Source organism: Eleginops maclovinus, chromosome 22, assembly GCF_036324505.1.
Source record: "Eleginops maclovinus isolate JMC-PN-2008 ecotype Puerto Natales chromosome 22, JC_Emac_rtc_rv5, whole genome shotgun sequence".
NCBI classification, from domain to species: Eukaryota; Metazoa; Chordata; class Actinopteri; order Perciformes; family Eleginopidae; genus Eleginops; species Eleginops maclovinus.
Window position 1 is genome coordinate 8,150,448 of NC_086370.1, and position 24,079 is coordinate 8,174,526.

General features: G+C 43.2%; 1 protein-coding gene across 6 annotated transcripts; it reads right to left on the reverse strand.

Moving 5' to 3' along the window:
* Positions 1-496: 496 nt before the first annotated feature.
* smoc2 (SPARC related modular calcium binding 2) lies at positions 497-23,408 on the reverse strand. Of its 6 annotated transcripts, XM_063874148.1 has the most exons (14): positions 23,006-23,408; positions 22,729-22,873; positions 16,772-16,934; positions 14,508-14,614; positions 14,084-14,183; positions 13,357-13,401; positions 11,138-11,218; positions 9,810-9,884; positions 7,780-7,987; positions 6,785-6,867; positions 2,260-2,359; positions 1,845-2,092; positions 1,193-1,230; positions 497-1,028 (listed from the first exon to the last, which is right to left on the reverse strand). In XM_063874148.1, the coding sequence occupies exons 2-14, from the start codon at positions 22,801-22,803 to the stop codon at positions 1,005-1,007; spliced, it is 1,347 nt and encodes a 448-aa protein (XP_063730218.1). In that variant the 5' UTR covers positions 22,804-22,873; positions 23,006-23,408; the 3' UTR covers positions 497-1,004. The 6 variants fall into 6 exon arrangements, with proteins under 6 accessions (XP_063730218.1, XP_063730221.1, XP_063730222.1 ...); XM_063874151.1 differs by having other exon boundaries at positions 11,138-11,185; positions 13,366-13,401; positions 22,729-23,408; XM_063874152.1 differs by having other exon boundaries at positions 7,801-7,987; positions 11,138-11,185; positions 22,729-23,408.
* Positions 23,409-24,079: the final 671 nt, after the last annotated feature.

Sequence of the window (24,079 nt, forward strand, 5' to 3'; positions counted from 1 at the left end):
TCCATTCACACCTCAGCTACTGCTCAAATGTACATTTACTGTACACATATAAGTATACCTTATGCAAATACACATGTTCACACTCACGCACATGCTCATATTACGCCCTTTTAATGGGCACCCCTAGTACACACAGCAGAAATTGGTCCATTTATCTGTCTTCAGTCTATGTGGGAAATCTGTGACGAGAACAAACATAAGTACCATCCGTTTTTACAATTCTCAAATGTTGCCTCAGGGGAATTGGCAGGACTCTGAAAATAAGATGATACACGACGTATGTTATGTATGACTAATACTTGGCTCATAAAGACTGTGTCAACAAGGTGTTTTATTAGAGACACAGCAAGAAAACACTAAACGACTGACATTGCATGATTTATGTAAGGAGAAGGAAAACTAGGAACACTAATTGGATTAGAAAGAAACAAAGGAATTTGCTGACCCAATTAACCTCAGATAAACTAAGACTGGTATACGCACAGAGAACCAAATGTATAAAAGAGTTCTTTATTTCTAATAAACACGATTACATGTGGACATGGAGGACGTTTTTATGATGTCTGTTTAAAACATTCTTGCAAACTGCTGTACAAAGCACAAGTAAAGGAGCTATAGGTCAGTACATGAGAGATGGCGTGGTCTAAGTTATTGTAGCAAACTATCCATATATCCGTTTTACCATCATCAAAGTAAGGAGAAAAATTACACTCGGGGAAGGGGCACAAAATGTAACATCGAACATGAAAACTTGTACAACTCTGAAAAGTATACTTTTTAGACACACAAAGGACACATACATTGTATGTGTTAAATAATGTTTGCTTGTCAGGACATAAAAAGCTAACTACATCATTCACAGATTCAGCAGTCTGTTTAAATACCTTATTTCTACAAAGTGAATTTACATTTTTTTTTAAAGTACAAAGTGCAAATACTATGGTTTCCATTATTGCCGATTGGTGAGGGCAGTTTCTCCGTGCGGGAGAGGAAATCTCAGATGCTTAGCCTTGCTTCTTCGAGGGATTCTGAGGAGAGGAAATTAAAGTGAGTTTCAAACATGCCTTTGTTTCTTCGCACATTTTTTTTTCGACTGTATAAATACAATAATGGAACAGTTGGACTGCAGAAGTGCCACTGGTTTCTCTTAAAGCCATTTTATTCATTAGAATGGGAAGAATGGTTTACTTACTAGTTTACTGGAAGGTAAACCCTCTCCTGGCTTGGCCCCTATGCAAAAAAAAAAAGGGGAAACTCAACAACCAGACGAACAATGCCGGTCAGTTTTGAGGGTCAAATCCTTGCCTTCAAAAGTACAATAAACCCCTTCAATAAGCACTTTCCTCTCTGTCATGCTTTCTTATCTTGCAAGTAAAAATGAAATACCATTCAAAATTCTTTCAAATGCATTATTCCAAACATAGATCCTTGGTTTTAATTCCCATGTAGAAAAGAGCAGGACTCCAAAAAAAGGTAAAAAGTTAACATTTATCGTGCAAAATATTTATCAACGGCCTATTAAGCTGAACATTTTTTAAACATGTAACATGCCGCTACCAGTGTTCAATGTCATTTTGGTAAAGTTCATTTTGACTTCATTACATGATTGGCAGATGCACATTTTGGACCCTTGTTGTATGGTATTACTACCTACAGGGACTTGGAAATAATTAGAGAGTTGCTATTAGAGGAAGATTTAGCAACCGTTCATTTAAAAAAATCCTTTACCACTGTTTCTCATATATCATCTGACTGCTGTAATGATTACATTTTATCCATCAATGTGCACGTTAGAAGATACATTTGCTGCAGGAGAACATAATCAGACGTGTTATGTAGCTCACCCTCTTCTTTGGTCACCCCGAGGCAACCCATCAGTTCCTGCAGAGACAGCGCCTTGTCATTGCTGATGTCACAGTACTCCACAAACTTCTTCACACACTTCTTTGGCTTGGATTTCTTGCGCAGGAAGCGTTTGAAGGGCTTGATCTCCTTCTTTCCAATGTCCCCGCTGGAGTTTTTGTCGAGCTGACTGAAATACCAGTGGACTACCCTCTCCTCCAGGGTGTGGCTGGGGTCGGGCTCTGCCATCCTAAATGACAGATTTCAGTTTATGAGCTAATAATCACTTTATCTAACTGTGTGAAATGAGTATTGTCACTGGAGATCAATCAGTAGCTTTATAAAAATCAAGTACAGCACAGAACAAACAAACCCACAGGTGTGCATAAATAATTGTAAGATGGACAAATGTCATACCTTCCGGCTGATGCTGGATCTGTGACGGCGTGCACCATGTCTGTTGACAGCGCGTCAAGTACACTTGTCAGGAATTCTGTTTTCTTTGCCCCAGGACAGCCTGGAAAATAAAACCACAGATACCTGAATCATATGGAAATAAATGTACTCATATGTCAGCAAACATGGAAAAATGATCCCTTAGTCAACAGCATTACTAGAATGTGGAATGCTGCCATCATAGGTGACCTAATAAATGCTCGGGGAGGAATGTCATGTAAAAGGCACTGTAGTTTTAGAGGGAACAAGATGGCAGAGGAGGGAAATAAACCCAAACATGACTCTCAGTCGTCTTTTACTCCCTCTCATAAAGTGTCAAACCTCCCCTGATCTGGAGGAGGAAGAGGGTACCTGCCAATCATGCTGGAGGCCCTTGAGTGGCTTTGACAGCTGGAGCAGAGAAGATGTTACTTAGTCTTGTATGTATGGACAAGAAGCTTCATACAGCTCCTGAGACTCACCTGAGACATCAAGGGGTCCAAATACAGTCCTGACAGACACTGGTACTGGATTTATTCCAGGGATGTCGGATTTAAAGGTATGCATCCAGAGACACAACTCAACGCCTGAATTTCAGTGTGAGGTGGGATTACTATTTGAGAAGAGACTAAAATCTATCATTAACCTACCGAACTAAAACCAACAGAGAAGCATTATTACTTGCAGAACGGCAGGGAAAAAAATCAAATGAGGGACAACTAGGATGGAAAGACCCTAATGATAGTAATTGTGTGTGTGGCCGTATAGTTTTAAGAGTGAGGAAGCCGAGCCTGTTCTGGAAGAGCTGAAGGCTACGCAGGCCTGAGAGAGATTCCTCTGGATTCCTCTCCTCGACTCCCCTCTGCTTTCTCACAGTCCGGCTTCCCTCTACTATTCTGCCTCTGGAGAAGAAGAAATTCTCCACAGTTTGCTACGCTTTGTTTTAATGGCCCAGGCCTGAGGGGCCAGATTCTCCTGTGTTGGAGATAATAGCATGCTTTGCTCCTCTCTAACAGGTGGCGACCAGCATCGGCGTAAACACCCGACACTCCACCTCCTCTCCACCTCCTCTCCACCTCCATTCCACCTCCACTCCACCTTTCCCAACAAGCACGGAGCTTTAGCTGTCTGCACCAGGCCAAGGAGGTAGAAACATCCACATGTCCAAACTGTTCCACAGCCTCATTAACATGCTGAACAGACCTGCGCTTAAGTTTTAGTAGGCCCTCCCTAGTCCAAGCCCAGTAAAATATCCGACCACCTGTTGATGGCTAAACTGGTGCCTTGTGGAGCCTTTTGTGGTAAATTTGTCTAGACAGTCATACAATTGCACCCTCAGAAGGCAAAATGTTTTTATCTGGCTGAAAAGAGATTTGTGGGATGCACTTGGACTTGTTTGAGGATTAGTGTTTTTCATGGAGAGCGCACGTCCTCTCCGTAATGCTGCAGGAATCTGTGCATGTCTGCAGTTTTCCACTCATAATGGGAAGCCATCAGGTTAGGCTACAGTCCCGTCCTCTGGCAACAGACAATTTTCTTGTGGCGGGACAGATCAGCTTATGTCAAATGTTCCTGCTGTCATTCAGAGGAAATTGAGTCTGGCCATTTTCCATTCACTTCATGGTTGCCGCAAAATAAGACTGCTGTCTTACTCCTTAATGATTATAATTATGTAATGCCCAAATTTGACAGATGCAGGATGGAATGAAGTTAAAAAGTCTCAAATGATTAAAGAGTTTTCTTATTGAAAAGCTAAGGTCAGCACCAGTATTCATACGCCTCCATATATCTGCTGCTGTGAAAAGTTGGCCAGTAAGTGCATGTTTGCATGTGCGCGCCCGTATGCTACTGTCAATAAGAAGCAGTGTTTTTCTACAGAGCCACATGGGGCAGAGTCCTGTCAGCACTCACAGCCGCAGCCCCCAATGGCTGCCCCAGTGCTATCCTGTGACCCTGCTCTGGGGAGAAAGCTTGCCAAATACTGTGCTTTCCTCCTCCTGCCCCTTTCAGGGCAAAGTTCTCCTTTCTCGCATCTCGCCCCATAAACCTCTCAACACCAGCGCTTCAACAGCAAATGGGGCTGCAGCAATGTGAAGGCAACATTTATAATTATCCCCGGTTTATACAGTAACATGGTTTACAGCCGTTGACGCAATTGCTCATAAAGAAAACAAGACGCTGTGTTTTTTGACTGTGCGTGTTTTAAAATGGGAGACCTGGTTGATACGGTGCAGGTTTTTGACACGTACAGAAGGAAGTCTGTGTTCTGTTTTGAGCGTGTGTTAGGTGATTGCATGGCTGAAGGAGCATATTGTTTTCTGTCCTTCCACTATGTTTTTAGGAGGTGCTTGGTTGGGACCTCAAGTCTTTCTCATCGTAGTTGTGGCTATTCTCCACCCCATCGCCACTTCACACTTTCCTCAATTACACACTGTAATTATTCCTGCTCAATATCTTCACAATAATACACACCACCAGTGACACTGGCAAAGATGAGTAACGTGTTGGTCTCAGGAGCATTCATCCGTTACTGTCTATCCCAATGTTTAATACACACTGTACAAAAGTGCTCGATGCCGGTGTACAGAGTGCTGCTCTGCTGCTAAATGCAGCACCTGCAAGCAGAGGGCACAGCTCTGGCCAGGCACTCTCTTACATAAACACTCGTGGATGGGACGGGAACAGTGGCAGCTCTGTTCATTTGCTGGAGGATTATTAACATGTTTACCAAACCACCAAAAAAACAACAAATTTGCCAAGCACCGTTAAGCTTTAAACTGTGATTTGGTTGTATTCAGCACCTGAAAGCAATAACTCTTCTTTGCCTATCATTGGTTTTATGAGGAGGACAAGTCATTGCATATTTATAAATGTAATAAAAACAAAGGTAAAGGCACTCCATCCACTGCATTGTAAAACTGTCAAAGTGCAAATCTACGGTCAGTAGAATTGGTGAAAGTCAAAACTGGAAGACGCTAAGCAATATAAAGTGGACATTTATAATGGCTTGGTTAACACTTGGTATAAGATACCAATAAGCTTGTTCTGAGTTGTTTTGATCATTCATGGCGGCTCCATTGTTAAGCTGAGCAGAGTGATTGTATGATTCTGTATAAGATCACTTGGTGGAATGATGGCCATAAAACAAAGCATAATAGAGTCCTTCAAATTGAAATACATGGTTGGTAATGGCCCTTAAAAAAAACACCCCACATTGACAGGAAACATCTTATCAGGGCCATATATTGTTATGTTATATAAATAAGGTTATGGTTTGTTTGGGTTTAAGGTTAGGGTGAAGAACAGGGTTTTGGTGGTCATGTATAAGAGAAATCAACATGGTAATACATGGGAAACGAATGTCGTTCATGTGATAGTTTGAGGTGCTATTGACCCATCCAACCTCCTGTTTTATCACTTAATTTTTAAGTTGTCCTCAGAATGATGTGACGCATGATCCTTTTATCCATTTTTAGTATATACCACTAGAATATACCAGAATTTAAGTTCAGTCAGACAACTCATGTGTTTCATTAATATGTTCATTAGAAACAGTATATAGTTTGAGTTTGGCGTCTAGGCTCGAGCCTCATCACTCCACATATTAACATAGAACATTGAGTGATGATTAGATAACTATCCCCGAGCCTACAGATGGAAGCTGGGGAGGAAGCTGCGGTAGTGGTGGGGCAGGCGAGCATCGCCAACGTGAACGCAGCAGCAGCAGCAGTCAGGTGAACACATTAGCAGCGTGGAAACGGCAGTAGTAGCAGCAGCAGCATTAGGGAGGCAGAGGTAGGCGGATCCAACAGCTTAAATAGAGCGCCAGATTAGGAGACTATGTTTGGTTGGTTGCAAGTGTGACGAGGGTTGTTATGTGCGAATGTATCATTGGTGCTTGATTTGACTGCCTGAACTAGCTTGCAGGCTTCGCCCCATTTCTGCATTCTTGACCACAAACATAGTCTCACCTGCTGTACCAAAGCCCACCCCATGACCACCACCCACAAACTCAATTTAGTTATCTAAACAGTTGCCACTCATTCTATCACTACCTGTCTCTGGCATCCTATTATCCATTTATCTCTACCTCTGCTGCCTGCTGTTTCTCCTCCTTGCTATCATCCCACTATCCCTCATCTCCCATGTCAGTTGAGATAAATCCTCCCCCATCCGTCTCTGTCTCTGTGCTTATTGACCAATGAGGGGCGGTATCTGGCAATCCTCAACTCTTTATCCAGCATCTCCTTGACCAACAGTGCTAATGATGTTAACACACACACACACACACACACACACACACACACACACACACACACACACACACACACACACACACACACACACACACACACACACACACACACACACACACACTCACTCACTCACAATGTTATCACAACCTTGGTAGCACGGCAGCAGTTGGAGGTCGACTGCTGAAGAACTTCTCCATGTGGTGTGAACAGAGAGGATAAACAGAGACTGGGTCCAGTATTTAGAGACCTACCTTGGAGATGTCTGCTTCTGTAATGGTCCTTAGGTTTAGTTGGGTGGGCCCTGGCATTGCCGTCGCACTTTGGCTGTTCATACCTGTGACACAGAATACGCCACATCAGAAAATGCCTATTAACTTGAAATTAAATGGAAAAAAGACATTGTCAATTGCAGTAAAACTATCCTGTTTGTAAAATCAGAGCGGAATCCAATGTTTTCCAATTACCCACGTACAGTTAAATCTTAGGGATTCAAATAATTGTTTTGTGGCAAACCAGAGGCTGTGAATAACATCCAAAAAGCGGGGTAGGATTTGGGGCTAGCATGAGGAACAGAAAAGGGGGGAGGGAGGGTGAGAATGAGAGATAGAGGCAGACAGGGAGCGTGGGACACAAGGAAGCTTTCACAGCCGCCCTTGGCGAGCCGGCTTAGCCTCGATTGCCACCGTGCTACTGGGCCAAAAGCTGGGCAGGGACAAGGAGAGACAAGGGGGGGAAATCCACGCTTCCATATGTGGGCTAATGTGCTGTCTGGCACTCTGCCTGAAGCCTTGTTAATCTGATACCCAGCCTCGCTGCTCAATAAGAGTGTACCAGTGCACCAACTATGCCAGCCTGACTGACCTTTGACCTGCCGCCCCGCAGACCTCTGAGTTGTTCTGTTTCATGGGAAATGGAGATGTCTATCCGTCTACTAATGGCAGACTAATGTGCATTTTCTAGAAAAGTTTATTTTTTTACTTTATGTCTGATAGTTCAATATAAAAAGAGAATGGTTGTTGGACCTGCAGTAGAGATAATGCTCAATTATGCCTTAGTACATTATAGTTTAAACATTTGCCAACATAGGTCATGAAGCAGGGTCATCCAGGTCTTCTCAGTTGTCCAGTGTGTATTCTGTGTTTGGTTGGCTAATGATCTCTTACCTGTTTAACAACTGTCTGGTTTGTCTGTCACAAAGAACCAAGCAATAAATTCCAAGAATTTGTGTAAATTAGGGTGAAAGTACCATAGGTGAGGTCTCTCCCACCTGGTGGAGGTCCCAGGTATGGGCCGTCCGGTGTCCACCAGCACACACCAGCAGTAGCCGGTGGAGGGGTGGCATTGGACTGGCTTGTACAGTCCTCCTTGGGCACAGTCTGGCACGAACACTGCATCGTTCTTGTGCTGCCTAGCCTCTTCCTGGGCGGACAGCTGCTCCTGGTCACATGATGAGGCTGGTAAGAGGGGTCAGAGGTTAGGACTAGAAACCAATATTTATTTATTTTATTAAAAAGGAGTGTGCTAAATATTTTTCTAGATTGTTCGATGTCCATCTAATGTTCTCAGTCGGATCAAAACCCGAAAAAAAGAAAGAAGAAAAAACAATAAATCTTCATTCATGTATGTGAGAGGCTACAGCATTTTCTGCCTTTTTTGCATAGTATGAAAAAAATGTCTGTTGATCGACTTATAGATTAATCGAATAAACAATGCATCTCTATACAGGAATCAGTGGGAGGAATAGGTCATACAAACACACACACACCACCCATAAAGACAGCATGCACCTAGGTGGTCTTGGTTGTGTGACTTGGCAAACAAACGCCACAGACACACACACTTGACGTGAAAAAGAGGGTTTGTTTAAAGTTACGGATTACTTCCAATCAGATATGGCTTACACATTTTGGATTTATACAAATTACAGTGTGTTTAAATTAATTTCTGTTTAAAACTAAATACATGCACCGCTCTCTCATTACACACTAAGACGTGCCCGAAGCAGTGGAGGAGGCTGGAGAAGACAAAGGGGTGGACGATGAGTGCTCGGAGACAGTGTGTGTAGACTGTTATATCAGCCCCCCGTGGCACTGTTTACGCACATTAACGGGCTAATGACTAAGTACAGCTCCCTATGCCCCAAGTTAAGTAAATATTTGGACACACAGCTGCCCTCTGTGGATGTGTTTGACACAGAGAGAAACAGACAAGACAAACGCATAGCGGTGGTCAGTTGGGGCCTTGTCCTCCACACACCCACACTCACTGACACACCACTGCAGGGTACTGTAAAGTACCAGTGATATTTATGTTTACATGTTCAGAATTCCAGGGAAAAATGCAATGCTTCGTGATCCTTTCATTTATCCATACGTATGGAGAATGCAGAAGCTTCCATGGGGTTTTGCAGAGCCTCAGCATGATCTAATCAGATGTTCCTGTGCAGCAGCCTCCTTCTCTGCCATGCAGCTCTCCAACAGAGCTTTGGGCATTAAACTCAGGGATGAAAGTAGAGCTCTTATGGCCATGAGGGCTTTCATCACCAATCTCTCCCTCCCTTCGCTGCTTCGCCCTCGAGGCTCGGAAGCTACTGCGGGATTATGGATATCCCTTTTCTTTGTTTATTTTCATTAGAGATCTTTACCAACACAAAAGCGACCAAATGAAATGCCTCCCCGCTTTCTCAACCGACTCTCTTCGCTCCAGTTCATCCGTATGGACTCTCTTTGTTGAGGCGGGTGTTTTTTTCACCCCAATACCCCAAAGAGCACATGGTAATCAAAACCATCAATGCTGCATTTCTCAGGGTTTTTTATTGGCTGTAAATTATGATAATGGTATTCACACACAAATGCACGCAGGCTTCTCAACTCCAGGCATCCTCAAAATTGCATTGTTTTATTCAGAAAGCAACATATTTCCCCTAAAGAGCCAAGAGGCAACTGATCTGCACAATGAGATAAACGGGCATGTGTGTAAGATGAGACCAGAAGCGACCAGGCAGAAGAATAGGAGATCCTGTGTTTGTGCCATGTGCTGATAATTACAGATACGCTGCAATGCGAGGAACCACAGAGAAGCAGATCCTTTAAGCCTGACGCACTCCAACACCAAGATGTATTGCTTTCACAACCCACCATCTGTCCTTAAAAGACAGGAACAGCCTCAAACCATGATTGCTCACACAAGTAGGAAAAAACACAGAGCGTGCTTTCAGTTGAGGTTTGCTAACACCCGATCGCCGTCGTTAAAGAAAAAATGGTCTTTGAAACTCACATGGTGCTCTGGTTCTATTGTTCTGTCGGCTGCGGACCTGCTCCGTCCACAGAGTGGGGTACTGGGAAATGATGTCTGAAAAAAATCACCAAGACAGCTTTATTAGCTCCAATAGAAAACACACTCATATATCATCTGAGGCAAACCTTGGGGTTCCAAAACTCACAGACTGTAAAATACACATCAAGGTTATCGTTTCTCAAACTGCTGCAGTGCAGGTGGGAAATAAATTGTATATGATAGCTGTGACGAGAAACAAAGCAGTAAAAAGAGTCTGCAAGTCGCAACACAATTATAATATGTTACTTCCTTTACAATATAAAAGTGCATCTTAGCAAAATGGGATCATCTGCTTCCAATTCACATTGATGGAGTATCTTAATTGAACTTGAAATGTAGGAAGTGGTTTCTCTACCATTTGGAGTTCAACGGATATCATAACATAAAAATACTCACAGATGTATGAGCTTATTTTAAGTATCAAAACTAATATCCCTTAAAACAGATTTACTCTTTTGAGAGGTCAATATTTCGACATTATTTCAAATGTTATTGGATAATTAGTCACTTTTGAATGTTGCAGCTGGTCGAGCTGGAGCTGATATTAAAGAGGCCCTTTTATGTTTTTTGGGGTTTTCCCTTTCCTGTAGTGGGTTATGTTGCTTTTTGGCTCCAACACATTGCAAGTGACAGACTAAGGGGCGGGACTAAGCAGTTGACCAATCACAACATAGCTAACCAATCAGAGCAGACTGGGCTCAGGCAAGCACAGGCAGTATGAGAAGGATAAAGAGCTTTTTGAACTTAAAGCATGGAAACATGTCACAGTAGAGCCACAAAATACAAATATAAACTTACAATTAGCATAATAGGGCCCCTTTTTATATGGGTGTGGATGATTAATCTTTGAAATGTATCCAGTATCTTAAGCTTTAAGATAATTTAGCAGAGTAGAAAGTACAATAGCTCCCTCAAAATGTAATGGATTTGAAGCATGAATTAGCCAGCTAAGCATGTGTACCTAAGCGCCTTAGTAAATTCCTTATGTAAATAATTAAAAGCAAAGCAAAAAGTGAAATTCTTATGGAATGACACAACTTTTCATGATGCACTGTTTCTGGCTTGCTTGACGTTATTACTGGTAGCTTATGGAGGCTTAAGCGCAAAAACCAAGTCATGCTGAAATTGTGCTTTTAGTTTTCCACACATATACACGGTAACAATTCCAAAATGGTTCATTATCACACATGTGCAGTTTCAGTGATGTTCTGAGGTGATGCTTTGAGTCACTCAGTGGTATCGTATTAAACTAACAAACAATTGCTCACCTTCTTCATCTCCAGCAGGCTGCGGATCCACCACTAGGCCGGTCTCATCTGCATTTAGATTGGAGAATATTTGCAAGGAGACTACAATTACGAGAGTAAGCTAGAGAACACTTGACTGTGTGAGATTTGCACTTTGCCCGGCTAAGAAGGAGTCAAAAGTAGAGGAGAAGAAAAGAGAGAAGTGTGTGTGTGTGTGTGTGTGTGTGTGTGTGTGTGTGTGTGTGTGTGTGTGTGTGTGTGTGTGTGTGTGTGTGTGTGTGTGTGTGTGTGTGTGTGTGTGTGTGTGTGTGTGTTGAAAAACTGTGTGTCTTACAGTAAGAGAAAAGGGGAGCAAAATCAGAAGTTTAGTGGTCATATTTTCCCATGGTTTCATTTCATGCAACAAGGGAGATGAGGAAATGAGAAGATGAGGAACAGTTGCCCCTGGTACTCTTCTCCAGCCTTCCATTGCCTGTATTTGAGTCATGAGAGCTGTTTGAAGGTGGGAGAGATACAAGGGTGAAGAACGCAGAAGCTAAGTCTGAGAGAAACCAATTAACAGTGGGAGAATCGAGCTCAGTGTTTGTTTGGACTCTGTTTGTTTGATTTGTGGTGGGAGGGAGACGGGGATGGAGGTCTTGAGCTGCTTAGGATAAAACCAAGGCTGTAGGTGTGGTTAACCTCAGTGTAGGTCACTCATTCTGCTCAAAGTAAAGCTCTGTTAGTGCATGAGTCAGGGCATCTCGAATGGGTGGCTCCAACTTAAACTGATTTGCTTTAACAATGAATTCGCCATTGCAAAATCAGGATTGTACATTAAATGCAAGTATTTTAAGCCAGCCATTCATCTTCTTAAGCATGCTTGGTGGATAAAAATACATACAGTCAGTGTGAATGACTGGGGCAGACATGTTATTACCCTGCTCACTTAACGGATGGAAATGCCATTTCAAAAAGCATATTTATGATGCGGATTTATGATAAACCACTAATGACCGATCTTTACTTTGCGGCCGTTTACATGACTGTAACACCTCTTTTAGCATCTGCCAGGAAACCCCCGCGCTATTTGTGGTCATACGGCATTAGTTTAACTGCTGTTTGTCAGTCGTCAGCTGCATATGATTCCAGCATGTGAATGAATTTGTAAAATGGGTTTTAAGGCAAAGCATTTGGTGTTTAACATTACCAAAATTCTGACAATAAAAGAGGAGCTATGGCTGCAGTGAGCTGCTTAGGTACTGAAGGACTTTGGCTGAATCCAAATATTGATGCAATTGCTGCTATTTTCAGTGCTGGCACACCACAAATCTACAGTTTATTCTGCTTTTCACCACCCTGTTTATCCAACCAGTTCAGATTAAACCACAGCCCCCCTCCTCCTCCACCTCCTTCTTTCCCTCTCCAACCATCCCTCCTCCTCTCTCAAATGTTGAATTCCCACTTGATCTATGTGTAATGAGTTGGCCGGGCTCAGAAAGACACTATACCCAAGTGTTTATAGAGAGAGAGGCGAAGACCTAAATGTCACACTAACGGGAATAGCCTGTGTGACAAACACAACTGGATGCATACACACTTTCTCTCTCACACACACATGCAACATACACAGAAAATCACATAAGGAATGAATCGGAATCAACCCAAATTACATGTTATCTTTGTGAGCCTTCAAATAACAGCAGTTAATCATATCATCTTTTACAAGATGAGAGAAAGAAATACAGTATCTGGAGTCAAGTGGTTTCATATCTGGAAGAGGGGTAAATGTTGATGAGACACAGAGGGAAAGAAGACTGGATTAATTGAGAACATTTCCTTGTTTCTTGCTGAAAAAGAAGGAAACCAAGAGAAATCAAGCTAGAGAAGGAGAATGAAAAGTCAGTTTTCCTTCATTCTGGCTGCTCCGTTGCTGTTATAGGTGCTGTTTCTGCTGTCAGTGTGCATCAAAGCTAAACCCAGCCTCTCCTTAGTCTGCAGTCTTCTTTTATATCAGCCTTCGGGCTGCTCCCACTCTCTCAAATTGACAAAATATTAGGAAGGCAAGCCTTAACAGGAGACCCGCCCTGCACATCTCCAACACAGATGCAGGCAAACAGACAGAGATACAAATGAATACACACTCACGTGTACATGCATGCTTAGACGATACACACATAGACAAACATAAAAGCATGCATGTACACATAAAAGAGTCAACATGCCCCTGAGAGTATTTCTTTCTCGAAAAAAAGGCTCACCTGCTTTACCTGGCTCTCTTGTAGTAGCTCTCTCTTGTTTTGAAGCTGCAAGGCAACATGTTGAAATTAATTAAAAGTTCAACAACACTCCCATTTCATGTCATCATCAATACATTCAGAAATCAAGTAATGTAGGGAATGACACAGCGAAAAACCATTTAGTATTTTTAAATGTTATTGATTTAATTGGAAGAGGCTTTGTTTTTTAACAATACATCTACTGCTGCTACCTCTGGCACTTTTTCACTATCAAGACGGCATCAACTTCCAAGGCGGCCCCATGGAGATGCACAGGGACGACATGTGGCATTGGTTATTTGATTGTTTGGCATCCTCCGAGAACACTTACATTCCTTACAGTTTAGCTTTCTTGCTCAACTCTGCAGCAGGGATTTTCTACTAGGCTTATTTACACACACGCAGCTCCAGGCCTTGAGCAACACTCAGTCCTCGGGTGGCCCTCCAACCCTGTGGCCGTCAGTCCAGTCTCTGACCAGTTTCCCACAGGACTCACGATTACACCCCCCACAAACACACAATGTCATGCTTTGCTGAATTCAATTTATCATCCTTGTTTTACACAATTACAGAAACCGCATACTGGTGTAAGTCAGCCATTCTTCTTAGTCTTCTTACAAAATGCGATGCCTGTAATAGGGCACTGAACCGTAAATACAGTGTTCAAAACTATTTACATTTTACTTTATAAGACTGGGGTTTTACCCACCTTGGCAGCGGGGTTTTTTATTGGCCACTGCTGAGCCACTGATGGGTCTGCCGTTGGGGTTGACACACCAACAGTATCCAGTGTAGCTGTGGCACTGAACCTGTAATCAAACATCATGTAAACAAAGTCAGCGCAAGCGAAGTCATGGAATGTAGGAGAATACAATACCAGACGGTGTTAAAATAAGAGTCAAGAATTACATTTTTCTTACAATATGTCACAATTTTTAACACAAAAAATGGCAAAACTAGAGAAATGTGCCTTGAAAAGAAAGAAATTAATCAATTAAAATAAAATTCCTGCAGGGAAAATGAGTTATTCTTGCAAAAACAAAAATGAGCTTTTCTTCACAGTGGTCTCAGAAGTTAAGAGCTTTATCAAAAAACGACTTATGAACATCATTTATGTTTTTTTTTTTTGTTACCTCGCTATATGTGCCGTCGGGGTTGCACACGGGCACAAAGACCTGCGGGAAGAGCTTCTTGGCCTGCTGCTCTGTGTATTTCTTCTCTGCAACACATCTGGACGTATCTGAGGAGCACCACAAATCACTGGTATCACTAAATATCACAGAAATCCATGATTCCATCCACATCTCAACTGTTTTCTATGAACTATTAAACTCCACATACTTTGAAAAGTCAGGAGAAGATTTGTTGAATCTCACAGATGGTGGGGAATGAAAGAAATATGCAGGGAGAGAGGAGAGACGGAGGGGAAACAATTCAAGACATTTCGGAAGAGGGTGATACTTGTGTGGCTGGGAATAGAACCAACACCCCCGGCCTCATTAGGAGCAAGTCAGACAAGCCTGCTCAGTGCCTGGTGGTAAAGCCATTACTGAGCGCGGCAGCTTGTGCTGCTCCTGTAGAGCATTCCAGGCACCCAAGAAAAGGGCTGATGCACGAGGAAAACCTGACCCTTCCTTAATGTCTGTTAAAAACCTCGACGGTCTGCTCCGTACAGTTCAAGCTGTCCTCTAACTATATTCCGACATAAATATGGGTCAGCAACTTTTCACCTACATGCACCTTATGTCTTCGCATCTCTCTGTCAAAGCCATGGCTCATCCTGTCATTCCACAGCTGCTTCATCTCACCTGGCCAAAACACCAGCTGTGCAAACTCTCAGGAAATGTTGGGCAGCGATGGGTTTGATGATAACTTGGTGTGACACAAAAGCTGAGATGCCAGTCAGGGCCTGGCAGGTTCAGATGACATTAAAACAACGACTCATGCCAAATTCAAAAACAGTTTGGTCAGCAGGCTGGATGGTGCTGGCAGAGTGAACAGAAGATTAGCCATTAGACACAGGCAGGGGAATGTGCACTGGTTTCTCTCAGCCTAGTGTGTGTGTGTGTGTGTGTGTGTGTGTGTGTGTGTGTGTGTGTGTGTGTGTGTGTGTGTGTGTGTGTGTGTGTGTGTGTGTGTGTGTGTGCGTGCGTGCGTGCGTGCGTGCGTGCGTATGTGTGTATCATTGTCACTGGATGTTCCGGATGGAAGAAAACAGCAAGTTGAGGAGCTCCAAAGTTAGCTGCAGTGGAAAAACCCAAAACCATCGTCTTTCTCCGGGGGCTCGGACTAAAAAACTGGTGGAAAAAATGACAGGACACTTGAATCATCTGAGCGCAGTGATAGAAAACAAATGTGGTGCCAGTCTCACCATCCTCAAACACAATCCCATCTATGTGCTTGTAGGCAGCCAGGCCCTCTGGTTTATTTCTGCTGCTGACTCGGCTGCTACTGCTGCTGCTGTGTCTTTCACCCAGGCTGTCCAGAAGTAGAGGGGGGTCCGAACTCTTATAGACCCAATGTTATTGACGTATACAATACGACTTTCATGGACTCTCGTCCCTTTCAGCTTCCTAGCTGGAATCCTCTATTCTGTGTCAAGGCGCTGTCCGCCACATCCAGATGTCCGCTTAGAGACGTCGCCATAGTGACCCAGAACGGGCTTATAATCGTGGAATGCTTTTCCATCATATGAGACTTCTTTTTAAGCAAAACCTTTCGCACTCGCTCCCTGCATAAGTGATCTAATATTGTAATGTGTAAGAATGCGGCATTGTCCCCAGTTTGTAGAGCGATGAAGTCGCAGTATAGAGTTAGTGAGTGGGGCGGGGGTGAGAAGGTTCGGGACCTCAGCATTAGGGTGTAAGGGTCCAACAATGAGGGAGTATGTGAGCCGCCTGACCTCATTGGCTCTGCTTCCCATTTTGCTTTTCATCTCCACTCTTCCTTCGGTTACATACATACAGCTTTACATCCAATATGCTGAAAATGAAGCCATTAATTCTTGTCAAGAGATTACATTCAGATGCCTTTGACTCTGCATAATAATTTGATTTTAGAGAGCACAAGCCATTTCATATCACTGAAGAATTCGTATGTCCCCGGATTTCTATTGTAACAAAGTATAAATAAATAATTTCCACACAAACTAATTCATTTAATGGTTTGAAAAATCAACATAGGATTTCTTTATCAGTACAATTGGTGTGAAGGTATGAAACCAGCCATGGAGCCACAAACCCCCCCTCCCACTCTCACTGTGTCAACCCTACTCGTCATCCCAGCACTCAAAGAATCAATTATGCTGAAATGAATTTAAGCCACAAGTTTCTCCTGTGACCCCCCTCTGCGCAATCGAGAGCGCCAGGCGGCGCTGAAGCGTGACTCATGACCTGACCTTTGCATGGCCCTCGGATGACCTCCAGCTGGGGGTCGCGGCACTTGGCTCGGAGGAACTCGCAGCGAGATGTGAAGGTCCTGCCGTCGGAGGCGCACAGGGGCTTGCGAGGAGCTCCGCTGCATTCCATGTTGCACTCCTTATCCTGATCCACCCTCAGGAACTGAAGAAGTGAGAAAACAGTTGTGTAACGAGACATATTTTGGAAATTAATTAAAACACTTTAATCCCCACAACAGATGAGATACTCTAGGGATTCATGAAGACTGAGGTTTGACGTGTGTAGGTGTCCATTTCCAGAGCCATACAAATCGTTAATTCTGTTTTTAAACTTTTATCAGGACATTCATAGGCAACTTTTTTCCATGAATACACTAGAAAGCATTGCAACACACGGACAGAAAGATGAGGCAGTGTGTTACTACACGCCTGTCAGGGTGCAGCCATGCTTTGTCTCCGTCTAAAGGGCTGGAGAAGTCTTGACTGACGCTTCCCTTTTTGTTTGTCTGTGCCAACACCTGCACAGGTATTCACCTGGAATCGCTCCTGAGGATGTTTTACTCAGCCATGAAAAGAGAAACAAGGACAGAGACTCCTGGCTGTACGCATCGGATCACCTGTGTCAATGCCACCATTGTATCTGTCACCGTGGTATGAAACCCCCTCGCCAGGCCACACAATAGGGGGCGGCGGCAGTGGTGAAGGGGGTTGGCAACAAGCTGTGACTGCTACAATGAATGAAAAGATGGTGAATGATGAGTGGTTGAATAAACTACATGTCGGGGAGCTTTGTTCTGCTACAATGTGAGTGTTGGGTTCTCATAAAGTGTGGGTGATTCATTTATTTGGATGATATAATGACCTGGCTTGAGCGGAAAAAACAAACTCTATAACCGTGCTTACGCAGGTGCTGTCTTAAGTCAGTCATATCTAAAGAGTAATACCTCTCTGAGCTCTCTTTGTCTTCTGTTATGATGGAAACAGTTGCACAAAAGAAACACTGTCATTTTTCATTCAGTTACACCCTTTTGTCTTGTGAGGTTTTCAGTGGATGCAAGAATATGCTAAATCTGTCTCAATGTCTGACACACACACACACACACACAAACACACACACACACACACACACACACACACACACACACACACACACACACACACACACACCAAACTCATCAATCTGTGGTACAAAGCAGAGAATCAAAGCCCTCAATTAAAGGTAAGCCATAAAAATCTGTTATGAGTTATCAAAAGAAAGGGCATGGCAAGATAAAGTATGGCACAAGAACACAAAAATGAAAAGGGTGGGATGATCACCAATAAAGAAATTTGTTATGTCTGACATCTTACAAATGAAGTGAGAAATGACGTTCGATGGCAGCCCCCTGGACTCAGATCAGCAGGGCTGCAGGGCTGCATGCACCTGGAAGAGGGTTGGCAGGGAAGGCAGCATCGCCCTGGGCCGAGGGGGGGGGTTACAACCCACTCTGTCAACCCCACTCATAAATCTTCCCGGGGGGGATCAGAGAGGAGAGGCCCGTTCAAACACATCGGAAGAGGAGCCGCAAGGGAGGGGAAGATGAATCTTTTGTATTGAATAATATTTTTAAAAACACTTATTCTTTACAAGCTCTTTCTTCTCAGCCTTTTTTAAATGATGTGTTGTCATGTGAAGAAGACAAAAAGCATCCTGGAAAAAAGTTTGCCTCACAAGAACAGCCTGTGTCCAAGTCTCAAGACTCATCCATCTTTCGAGACAGAAATATGGAGAGTAATCCCTCTTCCTCCTTTGGGGTTCACAGCATATATATGCTTCTATTTCCAGTGGTTAAAGGGAACTCATGAAGTATTGCATTTATTTTGGGCAATGTGAGACTTCAGCAGTAGTCATATTTGTCTTCTGACCCTTTGGTGGTCTGGGACCCCCTTAAACTGAAGGTTCAGAAGATGGGAAAGAAAACGATCGGGGTGATGTTGTTTTTTCAAGGCTTTTTTCTGCCTCTATTTGATAGCAACACAAACGAGAGAGAAAGGGGGTTGAGAACAAGAAACCCAGTTCATGGTTAGTGCTTTCTGCTGCTGCTCTTCTATCTGTTTCTCAAGCCTCCCACTCATGCACTTCATACAGAAATATCTCATTTCACATCATCCAAATGTAAAATTTTCCTCCAGCTATTATATACTTTGATTCAAGGCTTTTCATCAACGTGAATTAGCCGTAGCCTTGAGCCTTTGGCAGTGAATCACCAATATTGACACATGTTTTATTGCCTTTACAAATGGCTTTGCTTTGAAGTGCAACAGCAACTCTTTCTGCAGGATTTCCAAACATTGATCAGGCTTTCACCATCTGAAGGACGTATGCTCTCTGAAACGACCTGTCAGTGGTCAGTTGTGACCTGAGAAGTCTCCTGTTAAGGAATTGAAAACAAGTCAAGAGGAGGCACATAACTTTCCAATAAAAGGATTTACCATGTGAGAGGTTATTTTGGAATGTTTGTCCAAAGACAAAAGCTGCCTCCCAAACGCTTAATGACTAGGGCAATAGAGCACCACAGAAAACTAGTTTTTCAGCCACTGAAATCATTCAAGTTGAACAAGATGAGAGGTACAAAAATCATGTAATTGTCGAGATTAAGGCTATTATCTGTAGAGAGAAAATTGCTTCTGTTTGAGGGCCACAAAGGTTGGGTACCAATGGAAGACAGGTATGCTGTTTTGACAAAATATAAGCGTAATTCCTGAAGAAACTATCACTTCCTGTCTTTGAATGCAAGAGGGGTTCATTTGAAGACTTCTAATCAACTTGGTTGACAAACAGATGCCAAATTTACTTTCATCAAGTAAGCAACCGTTTTTATTATTATATTGTTTGCTAGTGGGACACCTTATTTCTCTTTTTACAGGTTAACATTTCTTTGTCCATTTCTCTGAACAAACAGGCAGTTTAACATCTCCCTGCCCCTCCGTGTTAGTGTCTCGGAGTTTCTTGGATTGTTTGCATCATTGCATCTAACTGACAGTCTCCCGTCGATACCCCCCTTCCCTCTCCCCCTGTCCTCCCACACCAGTTAGGACATCACTCAGCAGAGTTGACCTCCTCTCACCCTCCACCCTGTCGCTCTCAGCTCACCCCTTCACATAAAGTCAGGCAGGCAGGACAGGCTGGTGTGAGGGTTTTTGACCGCAGCCTTCCAAAACCAGTCACTGCTCTGATGGTGTCTGAGTGCGTCCAGCCATGGTTGGTGGTGGACCGCCAGTCTCGCCATGGCTCGCACTGGCTACCCCCGTGCTCACACTACACCAGCATGATCAGCATTAGCTCCGGCAAGCCAGCAGACTGACAACCCAAACTGAGTCATTCAGCCGCCCAGCATCCTGCTATATGTCCACTGCAAAACCCACAGCTGAGCGCCAAGCGCCTGCATGTTGATGATACAGTTCCAAGAACACAGCGTGGAAAAAACACAGTTAGCCATGAAATCAGCCACCCATGAAAAGCGCCACCCAGATTCTCTATCAAGTGTTTATTTCAAAGGAACTGTTGGCCACACTGGAGGAGCAGAACAAATAAGAGGGGAAGAAGCAGGAGACTGATGGTGTGTTGAGGACCTCTTCGTCTTGTATACTGCTAATGGCAGTTAGCTGTCGGCTGCAGATCTCTGCGTGTTTGGCCTGTGGTGATGGATGGGCGAGGCCGCAGCAGAGCCCTGAAATTCCCATGATGTCTCATTCCTACCTCTCCAAGCCGGCAACATCACCATGCACAGCAACACAGTGGAGAGTGATCGATGGTCTACGCCTCGACAACATGCATCACAAGCTAACACCACAATTTATCATAGAAGCAGACTCATACAAGACAGGACACATATTGTGACTCAACTCCTTTACTTTCAGAAAGCTGGCTCGCCATATCTGTTTTTCTTTCTCTTTATTTTGCTATCTTTTCAGGAATTTCTTCTTAGCGTGATCTCTTTTGGAAGATGCTTTCTGAATCTGCTCAAATAAAACAAGAGTTTGTCAAAGCAACAAGAGACGGGCGAGAGAGGGCGAGACTGGCAGAGTGTAAGGGAAACTTTTCTTTTCTTCCAAGACAAACCAGCATACAAATCAAATCCAATTACCTCCCCCTGGTTCTGCAGCATTGTTGGATTGAAAGGAGTACGGAGAAGGCGAGACTCCAGCAGAGAGCAAATTGTGGGCTGATAAGGGCCCTCTGGGCTTGGAGGCCCCCGCTTCCAGCGCCCCAAGAGGCCCCTCACATCACGGCCCCGCAAGGTCAATAGGGGCCCAAGCTGAGAGCAGTGGCAAACGTGTTAAATGGCCATGGCGTGAGTTTCCTGCATGGACGCGAGGATGCAAAGGGGATCATTAGTTTCCAGCATGGTGGAAAGGGAAGAAAGTGACAGCCTTTAACCAGGCTACTAACTCAATCAAAGGAAAAGCCATTTAATTGCTGTGAAAGATGTTAAGAAAAAAGAAAGGAGTGTGAAAGGCCAGTGATAGTCCAGTGACAAAGAAAAATCACTGAGCAGGTGCACAATTTCATGAAAGCGTAGGGGGCAATGGAGTCCATATGTTATACTGAAATGGCTTTCACCAGGTTTGACAGAGAGGCAGCCAATGCTCCCTCATAACTTCAAATACTATTTCAGACTTCCATAAACCATGGAAAAGTCTGCCTCATGAATAACCTGGGCAGATAGCCATATATTTAACTGCCTGTTCGACCTCAAATATGCACAAAATATGACATGGAGACATTTCCTTGAAACCAACAATAACCTCTCCTGTGTCATACAATAAGCAATTAACTTGCACAAAGTAATATAAAAAAAGTCCAGTGCTCCGTGTGCCGTTCCAACAAATGAACCACAGTGGGGAGTATAACACAGACACAGTTACCACTGAAACATGCAACAAAAAAAGTTTCCTATTCTTGCAGACAAATGGATGCTGTGTCATATCTGTGTTAACACAAATGGCCAGGTATTACTACCCATGACATCTCAATAAAGAAACATACATGTGTAAATGTGTGCATCATGGTGAAAATTCATGGGGAGCATCTGCTGAGTGCAACACTTCCTCCCACATTCCACATCTCCATAGTGCCGTCAGGGAAAGAGGATCTCCGACCCCTCACCTGCAGGTTAACGACTCATGGCCATTTGTCTCCAATTGGATATTAAGGCATCCTCACCCGGACCATAAATAACGATGCCGGGGGAGGCGGCTGTCACATCATCCTCTAAATCAAGAGGTGAAGTCTCTGACAGGGCACATTCCGCTTACTATTATTCCTCCTTCAGCACTGTACCTACACTTGATAGTGGCCATGAAATTCCCCTTATGTCTGTCTAAAGATGCACTTTCTCATTCAGTGAAGGGACTCTATGTAAAGCTCTGCTGCTGCTGTAAACAGTGCCATGTGCTCTGGAGGAGCAGACCTGCTGACATGGTCAGAGTAACCCTGCAGAGTCACTACAGGCAAGCAGGTAAAGGCACTGAACAAACCTCAGCCTCTGCAGTGCACAGACATTAAAGCACAGAGAAATTGAATCTATTATGTTTTTGTTATCTATCTTGTAACCAGCAAGAAATGAAAATACATCAAAACAGTAAAAGGCTTTTATTTTGAAGATAGGTTTCCTAAAAATCTGTGTCAGCATGGACCATAATGATGTTAAAATAAAGTTAAAATGTATTGTGTTAGTTAAATAGTTTCAATAAAAGTTTGATACGTTTAATGAAAGTGATTATTAGCGGTAACACTGACAAGAAATATGGAGAGGAGGAAATGCCATGTCATATAGATTTACTGATATAGGAAAAACCTTGACAATAGTGATTTCTGGAATACTACGCATAAAGAAGCATATTCTTTTCTAATATACTTTCTTTTAACTGTGGATATTAGTGAGAAGTATTCTGCAAGTGGCTCTTTTTCTTACCGTGAGAGCAGAGAACTTTTGAGCGCGTCCAGCGCACAGCAGACAGAGGATGATAAGCAGCGGGCAGACGTGCATCCTGACGCAGTGTGGCAATACACTCTCCAAATTACGCACGGTCCAAAAGTTCACTTTGTGTTGCCTGGACCTTAACAAAGCACAAAAATAGTTTGGGGGAGTTGACGATAAGTTTTACAAATCCACAGTATTCCTTGCGTAAAACAGTAAGTGTTGGATTGCTGGTTTATTTCACTTCGTCTCCTTGGTTTCGTCTACCAACCCGTTGGTGTAGACACTCTCCTTAATTCTGGCAGTGCGATAAGCCCCCCGTGTCCATGACCTTTTCCCCTCCCTCGATGTCTCTTCTCCCTTTTTCCCTCTCTCCAATTCGACGTCTTTTCTCCACACCCCCTCCCTCCACACTTGATTTTGTCGACTAGATCCCTTATCGGATGCATGCAATTCCCTATGGCCGGTAGGTAGATGTAGGTTTAGAGGGACCTCGTCTGCTGCTGGTAGCTGAGGCAAACACGTCAGGTATTCTTTTCTTTCAGACTTTTTTTTTGTTTGCTTCTCCTTCAAAAACCGCAGCAAGTTACTGTTTTTTTCTGGAGACCTGAGAGGATGTTCGAGACAGGAGGGGATCAGACAGACTACTGTCTGCTGGGAGCCTCAACAAGAACAAGAAATCCTTTCTGCGCTCACGCTCTCATACCAGTGGACACACGCGCGCACACGCACTTCAATATACAATTTCTCGACTCTCTCTCAGCTTATTAAAATATTCTCCAAAGAAAGTTTCACAAAGTCATTAAAGTCAACACAATACACAAACAAGATACAATCTGGTATTTAGGTCCTACTAGTAACAATCATTTAGCAGCATGCCATTTTAACATATTTAAACCACATATAGCACCAGAGCTTTGGACACCAATTCATGTGATGTGAAAACAATGAATATAATAACATGATCAATATTAAGGTCTATTTGAAGAGGTTTTGTAAAATGACTGTTAATTCTGAAGGCTGTTGACTTTAGTTTTGACAACAATGTGTCTTCATTAATACATTAGGCAAATGGAGAGATTGGTCAGCTACATTGCGACTATATCGCCGCCTAGTGGTATTCAAAACTAATTACAAGCTTTCACATCCTTCAGCATCCCTCAGCCATTTTTTGATTTTTCATATTTACTTTTATTCTATGAGCTGCTCTATTCTACAATAATTGTCCAATTAAATGCAATGTTTTTAACAATCATTTCTTTCTTTTGTAAAAACGTTTTTCAAAGTCAGTAAAGCATGTAGGGATATTTAAATAATGGAGGTAAAGCCAAACGAAGAGTGCTAT